The 17,139-nt window shown below is 50.0% G+C and overlaps 1 protein-coding gene and 1 long non-coding RNA gene across 3 annotated transcripts; one reads left to right on the top strand and one right to left on the bottom strand.

The window, feature by feature from the left end:
* Positions 1 to 2,899: 2,899 nt before the first annotated feature.
* On the bottom strand, positions 2,900 to 9,140 carry LOC133340623 (protein Tob1-like). 2 transcript variants are annotated; one of them, XM_061548996.1, is made up of 3 exons: positions 8,997 to 9,140; positions 6,075 to 6,648; positions 2,900 to 4,715 (listed from the first exon to the last, which is right to left on the bottom strand). In XM_061548996.1, exons 2-3 carry the CDS (start codon positions 6,405 to 6,407, stop codon positions 4,038 to 4,040), a joined length of 1,011 nt encoding a protein of 336 aa, XP_061404980.1. In that variant the 5' UTR covers positions 6,408 to 6,648; positions 8,997 to 9,140; the 3' UTR covers positions 2,900 to 4,037. The 2 variants fall into 2 exon arrangements, with proteins under 2 accessions (XP_061404980.1, XP_061404982.1); XM_061548998.1 differs by lacking the exon at positions 8,997 to 9,140 and adding an exon at positions 8,505 to 8,529.
* A 1,482-nt stretch (positions 9,141 to 10,622) lies between these two features.
* Positions 10,623 to 13,834, top strand: LOC133340693 (uncharacterized). Its single transcript, XR_009754930.1, has 3 exons — positions 10,623 to 10,688; positions 12,248 to 12,310; positions 13,661 to 13,834. It is a non-coding gene; the product is annotated as an uncharacterized LOC133340693 (long non-coding RNA).
* Positions 13,835 to 17,139: the final 3,305 nt, after the last annotated feature.

Below are 17,139 nucleotides of genomic sequence, written 5' to 3'. Positions count from 1 at the left end.
GGAGTACAGCAAAGCTCCGCACAGATGGATTCAACAATGATCCGCACAGACGGATATATAAAAGCATTTCCTCGACTGCCATCTCTCTTGGCGGTGAAACCAAAACTCTGCACAGATGGATTTAACACAACTCCGCGCAGATTGATTCAGTCAATTTATAGTGCTGCCATCTCTCGGGACAAGAGGAAAGCTCCGAACGTGGAGATTTAACACAGCTCCGCACGGATGGATTCAACCATTTGCTCTGTCATCTCTTGGCCACCTGGCATCACGTGACGATATAACAAAGTACAGTAAACAATGGACATCGGCTCGCGCGTTACGCTTGACCGACCCTAAATCACGCGGAAACTTGCACGGCACAATGCCAGCCTGGCTTCACAGTTGACCACCATGACCAGACGTGATGGAACCGTGAACTCCTCCTCCCCTTCGTGTCCACCCCTTCGTGTCCACCTCGCCGCGCATGCAGCTAGGCCAGGATACGTCCACCACGCGAGATCTGACAAGCCTCGAGGAGGTGGAGAAAGTGGAGGTGGGGGGGGGGACCAATCGGGAGGAGTTGCGAGCTCATCACAAAACGACTCCCGAGGACAAACTACGAGTGAGCCACGCGTGCGTTGTACGGCTACATTCGCCGGAGCAACAGCTGAGCCGGATTGTGTGTGGTTGGCCGGGTACGTGAGAAGAGACAAAAACACAAACAGCCCGCGTGCGCATACATTGAGCAGCAAGCACTGCGCACGTAAAAATAACCACCCGCCCGCTCCTCATTTTGTCACGAGTTGTCGGGGGCGAGTGCGATTAGCGAGCACCTGTTAGGGACGGCCCACAGCACACCGCAGCGTGCTGTGTGGCCAGAAGCACGCACGGTCGCCTTTGTATCTCCGGAACCACACCCTCTGGCATCGGGTTAGGTGCTGCACCGCAGGGCAACACACGTCTCTGCTGTTATCCATCGCACTGCTCGGATTAGCAATTCACTTCCTCTGCCCCAAGGTCTGATAACCTCACTCCACTCAAGACACGTATTAAACTTTGGGGTTTTTTTTGTACCTGCTTTGCGATTTTAGGCCTGCGCTCAGCAACCGTGATTTTAAAAACCCACACACGCACACGCATAGCCGCACGCACGCAACCAGACAGACTCACACACGCCCGCCCACACGCCCGCAGCGCAGAGCCTCCAAACGAGATCGTAGCTTGGAATTTAACCCCTAAGTCAGCACAGGACGGAATGTTCCGTGACCGGTATCGAACGCGACCTCCCAACAGCTGATTCTCAAACGCAGCCGCAGCGCCGCGGGCGCTTCAAGGAACCACCACCCCCCCCGCCCCTATGTTTATGATAAAACATCCGAAAAATGCCGCCCGCATTCGGGGTGGGCGATGCGCTTCTGACGCACGCAAAGCTTGCGGTGTTTGCGGGAGACGCGTGACGAACGGCGGTGGGGGTTCGAGAGAGGACGGAGGCGGTGGAAAATTGCCAACCGATTGAACCATTTTCTATGGGGGGGGGGAGGGGGGGGCTCAAATTTGGACGCTGCACCCGACAAAGGCTGGCGATTAGGTCGAGCCCCCCCCCCCCCGCATCTCCATCGCGAAACGATTGCGAGCGCTCTCCCAATCCCGTCAACTTGTTGACTTTCAGAGCACGAGGCTTCACGCGCGCACGCACGCACGCACACCAAACACCTTAGGCATTTGCCATGCGCTACCGAAATTCTATTTCGGTCGTCACGTTATCCTGGGGCATCCGGTGGCGATGGCTTGAGTCTTCGCCACACCGCGCTGATGAGTCTCGGTTAAATTGAAACCAACGTGGGCTTTGCTGGAAGAAATGCTGCTCGGACAATAATCTGGAACGCGCCGAGGTTGACGGGTTAAACGCCATTGTAGCGATTACGCACGTAGTAGCCTTTAGACGCTTATATCTAAACATAGCACAGCATTAGGGATACACCGACATCGGCTGTTAACCTGGACAGCAGAAAGTGTAGGGGGCTTGTCTTTACCTTACCATGTTCATTGTTTTTAAATCAATACCTGTAATCGGGGTTTATACTGTGTTCTTGGTTCACCATGGAGGCAAGACAAACAAAAGCATTCAAGGAAGGAATGCAATACGGAAACAGCGTTGTACGAATGTTCCAAGCACGTTGCTAAAGCTTTACCATTATGCAATGGGCGCGGCAATTACCGAGGGCTATAAAAGCGGCCAGGACAGAGGTCACTCAAAGCTGGGACATTCTCCACGCCCGCTTAAGACCGACATATCAAAATCCGTGTCGGTAATGTTTGCGTATTACGCCATTACAATTATATCCACCCACTCTCGTCAGGACGCTATATTCCGTGCCAAATTTTTATCTAAAAACATAAATAGAACGTAGCTTTTTTTTTCCATTTTCCAGGATATGACCTGGTTACTGTTTAAAGAACAGCCGTAAGTCATTGTAGACTTTAGACCACAGAGAGCCCCTCTTCAGAGCACGCAGGACCAGCGCGCCCTCACCTTCCGTGACACAAACAAGGAATGGAATGTACCACAATGAGTAGGGCACAAAACCCGCACGGACCTTTACAAGACTACCAACTACGCGATATTTTTTTAGAAACAGGTCGGGAGCTGTTGCAAGTTCAATGTACATTCGCTCGTTCCGCAACGCAACGTATTACAAATATATATGCGGTAACACCAAATATGTCAACACGGCACGTTCAGTGCCAGATGGAATTTCACAAGCAACCCGACGTGACAATCCCGAGGAGCCACTGGAGCACACTTTTTAACGAGGCAGTCAAGCTAAAAAAATCATGACGTGAAATGTTCACACCCTAAATCGTAAAACGCAAAAATAACGCCACGCTAAAAGAAATGACACCAAGGAGAGACGTGTTTTTTTTTTAAATGCTCTTTAATACAAACATGGTAAATAAAACTACACCCCTTCATCGACCCAGAACACAGACTCAATACTATAAATTAATGCGATCATGTATTGCACAATTGCACATAGAAATATCTCTTGTCGTCAAGAATATATAGCAAATTTTAAACAAAAAAATACAATTCTGTATAATTCCCAAAAAAAGCAAGGGATCTTTTCTCCTCTGATACAGAATCACCATCGGCTTCATGGTGCTGGAGACCCGGTGCCTCCCTGCGCAGGATTTACACTCATAAAAAACTAAAGCTGTGACAATCTGAGCATCGCTTAGGTAGAAAAGATATAAACAATAATGCCACTTAGAAACAATATGTTCTCTCGTGTCGTAGAAACAGGGTAATAAATTAACTGTGCAATTTTTTTTAGTTTTTTTTCTTTTCTTTTTTATGTTTTAACTTCTTAAATAGACCCACAAACTCGTCTTTCTTTGCATTAGTGCCGATTCCTTTTCCATATACATTCAGTCACGACATATATACTCTACTGGATCACCTTGCCAAGTCAGTCACACCCCCCCCAACAACTCTCCCATCACCCATCCCCCTTGCAGGAAAGGTGGCACACACATGGCTTTCCTGGTGGCAAACAGCCACGGAGGGCTCAACACGGGATACATTCACGTGCCCGGCCTTGCTCTACACCAGCTGCAGGCATCGAGGCACACACATCTTGTCTCCTACTCCTCCTCGGGGGGTGGGGGGTGGGGGGGGACGCGACCGACCGGCTCAGCTGCTCCCTGTCGTACGAGTTTGGCCAAAAGTTAAACCAAAAGAAAAAAAGAAAAAATATATTTTTTTAATTACAGAAGAGCAGCATATGTATTTTTTGACATCCAAACAAGTGTGCCAATGTGGCGTCACACAGTTGATATATGGGCTTAACTTTTGGCCCGACTTCTGTCCCGTGGACTTAAGCCAGTTGCTTGCACGCAAAGAGCAAAGCCGAGCCCAAATGTGTGGGGCCCAATTTTTTTTTTTTTACACATCTCAGCGCAAACACATGGCAGTAACGTTTGTGCGCCTCTTTAAGCTCCCCCTAACCCCCTGCGCATGTGTGGGTGTGTACATTAAGAGGATCTCGGGCAGCCTAGCTCGCCATTATGACAGGCTGCAGGGGCTGGGCAGAGTAGGGCAGGGGGCCGAGGTTAAGGCCGATTCCCTCCAGAAAGGACGGCTTATCAGCCAGCGGCCCGAACGCTGGGAAGAGGTCGAACGCAGTGCCGAAAGTGGCGGGGCTGGGCGAAAACGGTGCCTCGCAGCCCAACAATGGGGCCAGGCCCTGCAGGCCGGGGAAGAGCACATCCTTCGCGCCACTGGCAGCCGGCGGCGAGTAGGGCCCGCTGGTGCCGTTGGGCGACTTGGGCTGGCCTCCGTAGAGCGCGGGGGTGCCGATGGGGCGGTGGGGCCTGCCCATCCCTGGTGGGCCCTGGGCCGGCGAACCGCCGCGCCGTCCGCTTGACTTCATCTTGGTGGAGCCGAACTTGGTGGCGGCGAAGGCGGCCGTGGTGAAGGTGAGCGGCTGCGTGCTGGCGCGTGGCAAGAACGTGGGGCTCACGGACGGCGGGGACGGCGATGCCGAGTGGGAGGACCCTCCTCCCACACCGGGGGCCCCTGTGCCCCCCGCATCCCCCGGGGGTCCTCCGCTGCCATTATTGGCGGTGTTCCCCACGGGCAGGAAGACCTGGGCCTCTGGGTTAAAGCTGCTCTTGATGACCTCCTTGTCCAGGTCACCCGATGTCTCCCCTCCCTCCTCCACGTAGAGAACCTGACGGTGGAAGATGGGAAAACGGTATTATTAGTCACTGCGTGTGACAGGTGAAAGTGCATCGATGTACTGAACACGACCGCATCTATTTGCAGCTGGTTAAATGGTGCATGGTATGAGGATCTAAACTGCTGGTAACGCAATGACAAACAGGTGCCCGTCACACACCACCAGCACAGGAAATAGGAAAACCACCAGCAGGTTTATTTTAGCAACGCCCATTACTAAAAACAGATTGCAATACTGTTGGCACACTCGTGCGTCTCAAGCTCAATTTTAAATGCAAGCTCTGCACGCAGGCACTTCGCGAAATTTACTATTCATTTCCAGTGTCCATTTCCACTTTAGTACATGGCCTTATATGTGCAACAGCGGCAGAAGCGCCATCATCAACCGAGTGAAATTGTCCGAGTAGTGCCGTGCTTGGCCGCCATATGGAAATTTCCACTGTAATCAATACACAGAAGCCCCCCCCCCCCACCACCACCCCTTGCCAGCCAGCCCTGCCCACGTTTTTCTGCCGCAAACCACGCACACACGCACGCAAGTCGGGTCTGAAAACAACCTACGGGGCTGCCATTTTACGTGTCGGTACACGCTCGACCGATGTGTGGGTTTGTTTGTGCAAACCCCAACCCTAATGCGTTTAACGTATTCCCTGCGTTTGCGCTATCTCGCGGCTTGCATTTTGGTTGAGTACAAGTGTTGCCGACTGCTCGCGAGCACAGACTTGCAACGTGTTCAATTTTAGCATTGCCTCTCTTGCACCGGGGGACATTCAGGATGTCCATCCTACGACTGCATACTACCCAAAACTGCATACTACCCAGGAGTTACGACGGCTGTGTCAATATATGTGTACACGTGCGTATTTGGAAAATGTGCAAATATTATGCAAATAAAAAAACCCAATACCTCCCATCACTTACACCACCTCGTGACAAATATATACAGCCAAACACTGTGGGCTATAGCCTCTCTTTACAGTGACAATGGGCCAAGGTCTTTCAGGGTTTCATTTGACTTTGAAGGGCCTTTGCCTAAATCATAAGCCTACTTTACATTTTCTCTTAAGAGGCTGCATTAATAATTCACGTGGGAAGTAATGCGTTTTTTCCTTCTAATTAAATGCCTTAAACGTGGTTACCAACTCGAAGTCCATTAAGCGGTCTTTTTTTTATTCCTTTAGTAATGTTATTGTACCTCAGCACTTGCATTAAGTCAGTCGGGTTAATGGCAAGAGATGCGGGCAGGATAAGTGGGGAGGGGGGGGTACAAATAAATGGCTGCGTGGGCCTCAAGTGCTCCCCAGTGGTGTGGGGGAGGCAGCAAGGTACAAAGACCTCGAGGGGGAATTACCTTGACTGGGCCTTTCTCGCCGATCTGGTAGGACACCTCGGCCGGGTCGATCCACACGCTCAGCTCGCCGGGGAGGTTGGTGCGCACGTCGGCGAGAGCCAGGCCGCTCTCGCGGGCTGCCCGCTCGATGATGGGATCCACGGCGCCCTCGCCCACGTGCACGCAGCGGTAGCCCGAGCCCTTGTACGGCTTCTCCGGGTACCAGTGGCCGCGGTACTTCTCCCGTAGCAGCCTCTCCAGCTCCTCCCCGAAGATGTTCACTCGCCGTCGTGGTAGCTTGTTGTACAGGTACGAGATGATGAAATTGAGTGCCACTTGGATCTCCAACTGCATGGCTTAATGTTTTTTAGTCCTTTTTTTTGCTTTACTGGTCGTTTCAAATGTTTATTTGCTTATCAGTATAACGTGATAATTTTTTTTTTGGTTAACTGGAGGCTTTTGTTATAGCGTTTTCAGGCTTTGTGTAGAAATAGTTAATATTTATATTGCTTTTTTCTTTTTATCCGTTTCTCGCCGGCAGTGGAATCGTTTCTATAAAAAAATAGCAGGCAGTGCCTTTCTTAAGTACTTGGCCCTGCGCGGACACACACAGACACATGGGAGGTGGGAGGGGGGGCAGAGAAAAAATTGCGCACGTCAGCGGTGCACACATACAAAAAACTGCGCAACACGCGTGCATTCGAAAACATTCAACACAATCCCGCTTAGACGCTGCATTCTTTTCGAAGTGTGGTGGGGGGCCCCCACAGAAACCAGCTGACGGGCCGTAGTGGATTCGGGTTTGCAGTCGTGCGGCTTTATAGGGGGGGGGGGCGGAGCGCAGTAATAATGCGGCCAACTGAGCGCGGTCATGAGGCCTCCCAGTGAGCCTCTCTCTTTCGTGGGGAGGGGGGGTGGGTTACAATCGCACCATTGTACCATGCAGGTGCCAAAAAAGAAACCTCAACACCCATCACCACCACCCCACCCACCGCCACACACCTACCTCCCACCCCACCCACCCAACTCACTAACTCCCCCCTACCAATACCCTTTAAAAAAACCACAGAGACAATAATGAGGGGGGGGGGGGAGGCTTGATAAGTGAGGCAAAATAACTCCGTTATTTAAAAGGCATCAGCAGGAATGACGCCGAATCCGCGTTTTTTTTTATAACAGCTGCGCGCGGGGGGGGGGGGGCGTTTAAACGCCGCCATTTCGAGTTAATGTGGAGGTAAATGGCGTAGGTTAAATTGTCCCTCAATTAAAGTTTAAATTCTCAACGCAACGACGACGACGAAAAAAACCCACACGCACTTACGCACTTGACGGAATGCGCACGCTGCCTCTCGTGCGGTTTAATTAGGCGTAAATCCGTGTTAATGTGGAGGAGGGTATCATCATCATCATCATCGCAACACACACACATCGCTGACCGACCCTGCCCACACACCCCACCTAGTGACGACGGTGGTTGCTCGTCCTTCACACGACCACGGTGGGGGTGGAGGTATAGGGGGTGAGTGACGACGGCACAATTCTACCCTTTTATATAAAGCTAAGGCCAGGGCTTACACAGAAACACACACGGCGACAAAACAAGGTCGAGAGAGAGAGAGAACAAATGGGTGAGTGAAAGCCGTGGGTGGTGGTGGTGGTGGTGATGGGGGTGTGCGCACGTTTGCGGCCGTGACCTCCACGTCCTCTATTACGCAAGAGGCGACCTCCTCCTCCTCCTCCTCTCCCCTATTCCTCTTCTACTAAAAAGGTCATTTTCACTTTTCACGAGATTCGTTTCGAAGGAGAGCAAACATAGCGACGACAACAACAAAAAAACTCGGCATCGTCGTCGGGGACTTTATACGTCGCCGCGTTTAAAGGCGAGCATAGGAGGATTTTATTTTAGTTAACAAAACGATTATTTTTTTAAAAATTAAAATCCGCGTTGTATTCGAGATCTCCACATGACGACGACGACGTCGTCGTCCCCCTCGCAAAGGGCAATTCTCGCCGGGGCGGCGTCTTCCTCCCACTCCTCCTCCATCATCACATCTCTACACCACCCAGTGACGCGGCGCAATTACTGCCACATCACCACCAACACCGCAAAACCACCACCTCGCAGAGTTTTACCACGATTTAACCGCCCCCAGCCCGAGGTAATAAAGAACCTGTGGTGGTGGTGATGATGATGGTGAGATCCACTCGCAATCACCGTGCGATTTACACAAGACGAAGAGGGGGAATGAAAAATCCACCCTCGGAAAACGCCACGCAGTCAAAACCCACCTCGAGGGGCAAACTTGACCCGAATCCACATCAGCAGACGCCCCGAGATTATTCGAACCGTAGCCGAATAAAAAATTAATAATCGTACAATCCAACGCATTTTATCGCTATATATATTGGCTCCTCAGCCCTCCCCCCCCCCTACAATCGTATTTAACTTACACGACCCTCGCTCATTTATTCTTCTTCTCACGACGTTTGCGGAGGGGGGAGGTTGTTGCCGAGTAGCGGTGAAGGCTGCCGTGGTGGTGGTGGTTGTTGTTACCAAGCGAGATGGCGACGTTCGCTCCTCGCAACACAACGACGATCGCATTCGTCCAGCCGAGTCGACAACAACTTGAGTCGCACACACACACAGGCAGTCGAGACCGCTGTCAGGTCAGGCAAGTAGGTCACTATTCAAAGTCGGACGGTCGATGATGATGAGGCGGCGGCGGCGGCGTTGTGCCAGCCACAACCCCAAACCCCCTTTAAAAGCCCTCAGTCCTCTCGCCGATTAAATCGTTCGCATTTAATCTCTTAAATCAACGGGCATTTTTTAAGTTTTTTTTTTAAAACGCAAAACAAACCCAAGTCTCCGCCGGTGTTAATACGACGTCTGTCGATGTCTCCGTTGTTGTTGTTAGTGTTAGTGGTGGGTGCCTGGGTTTTTACCTCAGGCGCTTGCTCGGCACGCAGCGGGGGGGAAGGGGTCACGGCAACCGTCGCGCGCCGCGTCTCATTCCCGCGCGCGCCACGCGGGAGTGGGGGGGGGAGCAGGAGTGCGCGAGGCGGCGCGCGCCACCGCGCTTTTATACCGCGGCGGGGGCGGTGCCGCTCGCCCGCCCTCCCGCCCTCCCGCCCGGATTCCTCCGCGCCACATTCCCCACGCACTCGACTTCCCCCCCCCCACCGCCCGCCCCCACCCCGCCGCCGCCGCATCCCACCCACCAACCAACCAACCAAAACTCCGGCACTACTTTTTCATCATTATACAGCCCCGAAGCTGACGACGGCGAAGGGGGCGTGCCCGATGACGTAGGGCGAGGGGAGGAGCCGAGCTTCCAAAGCGGCGTTATGAGAGGGGGGGGAAAAAGTAATCCCCGCGATGCTTTTAAGGTATAGGATTTTCCGCGTGTTTTTTGCGAGACTTCTTTTTTTCCCAAATCATATTTGCTTCGTGACAATTTGAAGCTGATAAACGGAATCCGTTGGTTTTATCTTTTTTTTAAGGTGAAGGTTGTTTTTTTTTGCGGAGCGGAAAGTTACAAGTCGGCGAGATATCCGCGCCGCGGCGCTGCCGGTCGTCGTCGTCACCCGGCAACAGCTAAAAATAGCACGCGGGTCAACGCCCATTGGCCGCAGGCGGCGAGCGTCGGTGTCTCTCATTGGCCAGCGTTGGCAGTGGGAGGAGTCGTTATGAGGGGAGGGGGGGGGCTATGGAAGGGTGGGCGATGGTAGGGGTAGGCGCGGTCATTTCATTCATTAATTTCAGCTTGGGTTGTGGAAAAAAATAACAACAAAACCAACTCGTAAACACCGCAGGGAAATCTTAGGCGAATTAAAAAACTAAACGAAAAACGCAAACGTAAAACGCTAAAGCGGCAAAGAAAAAGGCTTAAAAAAATACAGAAATAAAAAATATAAAAATGTATTAAAAAAAAAAACCCCACGCGCACGCGCGTCCATCACCAGCCGCCCTCTGACGTCACGCGAACAGCTGGTCGCGTGACGTCACGGCTCCACCAAACACCTTTGCCCTGACCAGGGTCGCCCGGGGCTGAGTTGGAAGAACGAGGAGGGTGCTTTAAAATCACGATTTATTAAATTTTTTTTTTTATATATATAACTATTATTATTACTTGCGCGTCTGCTGCTGATGCTGTTTCCACACTTGCGCTTCTCACCACCCCCCCCCCCCCCCCCCCATTAACTCACCCACCCCTTTTTATTTATACTAATTGTTCACGATTATTACATGGTCCATCAGCATTGACCAAATTGGTGAAGTATGACCAATGTAACTCTTCCCCCCCCCCCCACCACCATTACCAACAATGACCCGCACGGCGCGGGCAGACCCGGCCTTCCTCCCAGTCATCTAGCAGTGGATTGAGAAAGGGCCTTGTGGATACCACATGTGGCATGCATACGAAATGGGGACAATAAAACCCAACTCTCCCCTCCCCTGACCGCGGCAGGCGTCCAGTAGCAAGCGTGACTGTACAGCAACTATCAGCTGTGCATCGCAAACAACACGCCACGTGGCGGCTGTCTGTACACGAAGAAACCTCCTTCACACGCCTCCCAATAACACTCGGACATTTCACAGCCGCATTTTCATTATCCTCCACTGCCCTTTATCCGGTAGGTTGTACAACAACAACAACAAAATCCAGTAAGCGATGCATTTTTCTCTCTCTCTCTCTCTGCCTTGCTCCGCTGGCTTTAAATGGCAAATGAAAGGGAAAATTCCACTCGAGGTGTTTTTTTCTTTCTTTCTTTCTTTCACGCAGCCCACTGAGTGGCATGTCTGGAATTAGTTACCTCCACTTTATCAGAGCAATTTTGTTTTATTTCCACTTGCCACATCCGTGCTGTGCCAGCGTCACATGGCCTTCAAGGCATGGGGCGATAGTTCCACTTGCTAATTTGCCGAGCCGGAACCAAAGCCGTGAATCTCTGGCCTGGAATCAAAATAAATCGGAATCTGTAGCAGGGCCAGGGGGCGAGGATAATCATTTTCGCTCTTCTGTTTTATCAGCCACGAAACTTCATCTACACGCATAATAAACGTATTTTTGTGGGGGGGGTTTAGATCGAGTAAATATAAATGTGTCATTAAACCCGCCACCACCCGACACGGCCAATTAGTAAGGTTTGTCTCGTAAACAAAGCATGCCAATTACTTACTACTTCAAACCCACAGCATTTACAATTCATCTAAATGCCACTCTTTCATTGCGTGTTGACAGCAGTGGGTTGGCTCGGCTCGGCTCGGCTTCTGCAGTGGAAAAAAACAACAACGTGGCGTCTCCACAGTTGTGCTACTCAAGGTAGTTTTTTTTTTCACTGCAGAAGTAGCGCTGATGTGATGTAGTGATGCCACGTTCTTATTCTTCCTCACAATGTTAAATACTGACATCACACACAATCAATGTCATCATACACTATCAATGTCATCAGTCCTGACGTTGGCCTGTTTGGACCCGAGCCAGATTCAGATCCCTCGTTGAGGCTCAGCAAAGAGCCCAGTGGAAGAAAAACAAACCCGTGCTGAAATGGCCCAATGCTGGCATGGTTCGGTTTTACAGTGGAAAAAAAGAGGTACAGTATTATTGCAAACATTGCTGAGTCCTTGGCTCCTCCTTCTGCCTTTGGCTGCCTCCCTCGACAATGTCGTCTCGATTGATCTCATCACACCACAGCTGTGGTGGGCCTCATTTGTTAATTGTTTTTTTACCCTTTTATCTGGCAACAAAACTGACACCTTTTTTACGAGGAGTCATGTTTGCATAGACCACAATACCTGCAGTCATAATGCAAACAAAAAACACAACTCTGATAATGTATGCACTGTCCTTGAAGTTGAGTATGAGAGCTCTCATACTCTGATGGTGCATTGTCTTTGAGTTGTGCGCCTTTTGGCGTCATCTGGTCCAACCCATGTGAGACTAGGCTCTAAGTAAAGCTGTCTCGGGTGTGGACCAATCAACTTCAAGGACAGTGCACATTATCAGAGTTGTGTTTTTTGTTTGCATTATGACTGCAGGTATTGTGGTCTATGCAAACATGACTCCTCGTAAAAAGGTGTCAGTTTTGTTGCCAGATAAAAGGGTAAAAAACCAATTATCATATTTTCTACTGCCAAATTAGGTACCAATGGTGTAAATGGCCTCATTTGTCTCATGTAACTCCCTACCCAGGTTTTCCGTCATCCTATTGCTCAACTTGTGTTCCTCCTGCCAACTCCTGCAAGGCTTCCTGAAGTAAGTAATAACAATAATAATCGGGATGTTCGGCCAAAACGTACCATCAAGGAGTGTGTGGCTGGCGCTCTTTTGCAATTAGAAGTCTTATTAGGGAGGACACGTGGCACCGCTGCTTAGGGGCACTGCGTTAAATAACACCAGGGTCGGCGTGGGGGAGGCCTGCATCCAGCATTGGACTGACAAAGGGTTGCAAAAAAAAATATTGAATAAAAACGAAGCCTGCATTGTATAATTGTATTACATCTCTCTTCTTTGCGCACACACTGCGCATAGTCCCAGGCCTCCCTTTGTGCAGGAGACTCTCCTCCCTGAGTCATTCCTCATTTCCCAACGCCCTCCGCCACACATGGGGCACAAATACAAAAATTGGTGGAGAGGCTCGTAATTTGAAGGATTCCCAATTTTTTTTAACGATTTCCACACTTGCCCCCCGTGTACAAGGTCAGAAGGGGGACCCCCCCCCCCAAGATTACCCCCCACCCCCCAGCACTCCTCTCTCTCTTCCTCCTCCCACAACCCCAGTGAGACCTTGACCCCCCCACCCAACCCCATGCTCGCTCGCTCTGACGCAGGAGCCGCTCGCTTTATTCTCATTTAAAGGCCGCGGTTGTACGTGCGGCTGTCAAGGGCTCCTCCAAATTAGGTCCTGACTCTGGCGTGGCACGTGAATTGAACCCTCTGCAGTGAAATGGTTTTGTAATTGGGGGTGGTGCAGGGGTGGGGCGGGGATTGGTCCATCGTGAGTATCTGTGTGTTTCGATGTGTCTCCAAGTGTCTACGTGTCTCCGAGTCTCTCCATGTGTCTCAGAATGTGTACGAGTATGTGTACGAGTGCCTGCACGTTTCTGCGTCGACATGTTTCTATGAGTCTCCAATGTCTCCCTCGAGCGTCTCTGCTAGTGTCTGCATGTCTCTGTAAGGGTCTTGTGTGTCTCCATGAGCGTCTGCTGTCAAATCGTCGGCATCCCATATTTCTCGACAGTCTCAATCCCACACTGAACCCCGTTCACGTCCAGTGCTATGAGCAGAGACCCGATGGTCCAAAACATCAAGCGACCTGAAACCAGCGGCGCTCTCATAGTTGCAAGGAATAAAGAGTTGACACGTTTCTTGCATTGCGCAAGAGTTTATGAGCGTGTGGGAAAATTGACGATCGGAGGAGTGAATTCCAAGGCAGATAGAGAGCATTGTGCGCGATGCAGAACGCGTGGAAAGAGAACTGCTTTGACCCAAGAGTGGCACAGTCGGGTTTTTTACAATCTTTACAATCGGGTTTAATTGTCTTTGTATATTAAACCCGATCATCTGAGATTGGGAGAAATCCGGTTTAATTGGTTCTAATTGCAGAACCGCACTTCTCAACGATGGGCTTCATCCATTCCAAGCTAAGGAACTCACTGGCGCCCACGATTGTGGAGAAGCTCCTCGTGTTCATCAAGACCAACCTGCCCGCCGCATTCTACGACTACCCCGTGCCCGACGGCCCCCCCGAGTACGATAGCAGCACCGACGAGGAAGCAGCCCAAGCCTTGGATCAGAGTTTCGTATTCATTAAAGCAGGTTTTAATTCCCCGAAATCGGGTTTAATTGTATTAAAGAAAAAACCCGATGCCTGCCGCTGGAAAAATCTATTTTTTTCCACCCCATGCTTTGACCTGTGCGGTGTGGCGGGTTCAACAAAGTGCGGAGGAGATGGAACGGCCACCCTGGTAAATCCGAGTCCCCCAAAGTGGGTGAACGGAAGTCAATGACCTCGAGTTTCGAGTTCCACACCGGACAGGAGCCGGACTCACCTTGTAGATTAAATGTCAATTGGCTTCTCGTTGTTGTTGCTGATGTTATCGACTGACCGGGGATTTTCTTATCCGCTGGGGACCACTCTGACTTGACCATTACGCTTGGGACGGACTCCATCGCTTTGGCTCTTTAACTCGGGACGGATATTTTGGGTTTGTGCTTGGGCTATTGCTGGTCCAATATGAATTAAAGAAACATTCAAACTCAAACTACGCAACTTGATCTGCATGATTATTATTACCATTAGAATTACCCGTCCCTAAGCACTCCCCCCGACCACGATATCTGCATCTCCCTGCCCCCCCCCAATTTCCGCATGATCCGTGCCAACCCCCAGGGGCCCCCCCGACTCCCGCAGCCCCCCAAACTCGATGTACCCACACCACTCCAGCCGACCCGGCCCCCCACATTTTTTATTGTGGCCCCACCCACACCCCCTCCCTCACCCTACGTGCCCCCCCCCCCACCACCACCACCCGTGAACCCCCCCCCCCCATCTTCCACTCTGTGTGGCCCAAGCCATGCCCTGATGCGGCAAACCTCGCCCCTGACGCGCCGAGGCACGCGTGGGCATGCCCACCGCACCCCCCGTCCTCTCTCTCTCTTCTCTAAATCTTGACTTGAAGCTTTCGTGACTGCAGGAATTCCTATTCTTTGGGTCTTTCGGTAAAGTCACGCAAGATAGGTTCAAAGAAAACAACAACAAAAAAACGACGACGTTTCGAATCGCAACACAAGCGGTCGTCATCAGGTGGGAAAAGAAGGTAGGGAAAGCCACTAAAGGCGAAGCTGTTGTGTTGCGATCGAAACGCCGTAGTTTTTTGTTTATTATTTGAACCTATCTACGTCACTTTACCGAAAGACTCAAAGAATATGAATTCCAACGGTCACGGAAGCTTTTTAGATTTAAAGCTTTCGTGACTGCAGGGATTCATCTTCTTGGTTCTTTCGGTAAAGTCACGTAGAAGGGAAATAATAAAAATAAAATACAATAAAATACAATTCTCACGACGTTTCGGCCACAACGCAAGCAGCCGTCCTCAGGTGAAGAACAGGGTTGTCGGAAAGACAGCGTCTGAATGAACACCATATACGCTTCCAAGCTTGGTGGTGTTCATTCGGACGCTGTCTTTCCGACAGACCTGTTCTTCACCTGAGGACGGCTGCTTGCGTTGTGGCCGAAACGTTGTGAGAATTGTATTTTATTATGTTTTATTTTAATTATTTTATTATTTCCCTTCTACGTGACTTTACCGAAAGAACCAAGAAGAGTCACGGAAGCTTCAAGTAAATTCTCGATGATGAAAAAAATGAGAACAGATACATCTCCTCGTCGCCGTCGTCGTCCACGCAAATTGTTGCGCGCTCGAAAGCCTGACCACCTTTTGTTAACTCCAATTAATAAAATACTGTGCTGTTACGACATTTACACTGGCAAGGCGCCTCTCACTCGACGTCTCAAGGCGCCTTATTATCCTTCCCTTGTTCCTCTTTTTTATTGAGGAAAAAAAAGACTTTGTACACCACAATGTGATGTTAGCCAATTCTCGCCACATGATTAAACACGAGTCTAGAGTCCACGTGCATAGCTTGTTTCTTTTTATTTTCTTCAAAACTTTACCAAAGGGGAGGAAGTCAAAGGTGGTTGAAATCTTTCCACCCCATCCAAACAGTTCTGTTGTCAGCACCCCAGTCCTGTACGGCCAGTGGGTAAACAAACAAAATAAGTAATATTAAAAAAAAAACTTTCTTTAAAATACGCTTTTATGAAATGTACTAGTAATGGAAGAACTCCACGACTTAAGGAAGTGGCCCCGAAGCTTGCTATAACGTCAGGGACCGTGGCCAATTACAGCCAACGTCAGTTGATCGTGGACAATTAGACCCAAGCGGAAACATAACATATACAAAAGAATGTTTACAAATATTTTATTTTTTATGATAGAATATAGTATTGTCATCAGTATGACATAAGTATACCAAGTTTGCAGTCGATACCACATTGGGAAGTGGGTTAAAATTGAGTTACAAGATTTGAGGATACAACAACAGACAGAGTGAGTTTAACACGTAGGCTTTCGCGACCAATATTATTCATAATCAACGTTTTTGGGTTTAGATCGCGTTATTTATAAATGTGTCGTAACCCTCCACCACCCGACACGGCCAATCAGTAAAAAGTGTCACGTTGACAAAAGACAAATAGTTCACTGCTTTAGCCCACCGGTGTGTTGAAGCGTAAAACCACAACATTTACAATTTTTGAGTACGACGTTTCGCTGGTAATTGCATCCAGAATCATCGGGCAATTCGCCAGAATGGTGAGGCTCTGCTCTGGCTCCCGGTCTTATATAGAGTAGCAGCAGGGTGACGTCATCATTAACTCATCAATTCATCAGTGAGTTGACAGAGTGAGTTAAATGAAAGCGTGTAAAAACGTCTCACAGTCCGTGGGCCGCCACTTAAATTCATAACGGCCCAAAGGCAACGAGCGGGCCCACCACTTTGAAACGGCCCCGCAAAGGATTCGTATTTGTGACTGGAAGGAATTCAATTGAGTTATTTGATTTTAAAAAAATTATTTCCACCCACTGAGCTGTGTAGATTTTTTTCAGAAGCGACCTGGCCACAAATGATAGCTCAACGAAAGTGGTTTCTCTTATCATGCGGAAATGTATAGCAGCGGCCACATACTCTAAAAGCGTGTTTCGAAATGTGGAGGGGGAAATCGGAGGACCCCGAGAAAAATCCACGCGACCACGGGGAGAGAGACATGCAAACTCCAAATGTACAGCTGTCGGATCGGGATCGAATCGACGACCTCCTTGCACAGCAGGCGAGGAAGTTAACATCTCGCCACCGTGGCACCCCAAGTAGTAGAGTGGGAGGTGACACATTTCCAACGTGGCAACCCACCCACCCTGTGCTTCTAACTTTAGCTGCAACGCTCGGTTACCTCTAAAGGTAAGCCCAAGTTATATATTTGGCATTCCTTTACTCGATAACCACCGAGGTGTGCGCGTTAACGT

Source organism: Lethenteron reissneri, chromosome 10 (genome assembly GCF_015708825.2).
Source record: "Lethenteron reissneri isolate LAM-NWPU_2019-01 chromosome 10, ASM1570882v1, whole genome shotgun sequence".
In the NCBI taxonomy this organism is placed as follows: domain Eukaryota; kingdom Metazoa; phylum Chordata; class Hyperoartia; order Petromyzontiformes; family Petromyzontidae; genus Lethenteron; species Lethenteron reissneri.
The sequence above is the reverse complement of the archived record's forward strand: the minus strand, read 5'-3'. Positions and strand labels throughout refer to the sequence as shown.

Bases quoted from the DNA above. Each gene is read 5' to 3' on its own strand.
- LOC133340623 (XM_061548996.1), bottom strand. From the start codon at position 6,407: ATGCAGTTGGAGATCCAAGTGGCACTCAATTTCATCATCTCGTACCTG. The intron at 4,716-6,074 runs GTAATTCCCCCT...TTCCACCGTCAG, and splicing joins GCGAGAAAGGCCCAGTCAAG to GTTCTCTACGTGGAGGAGGG.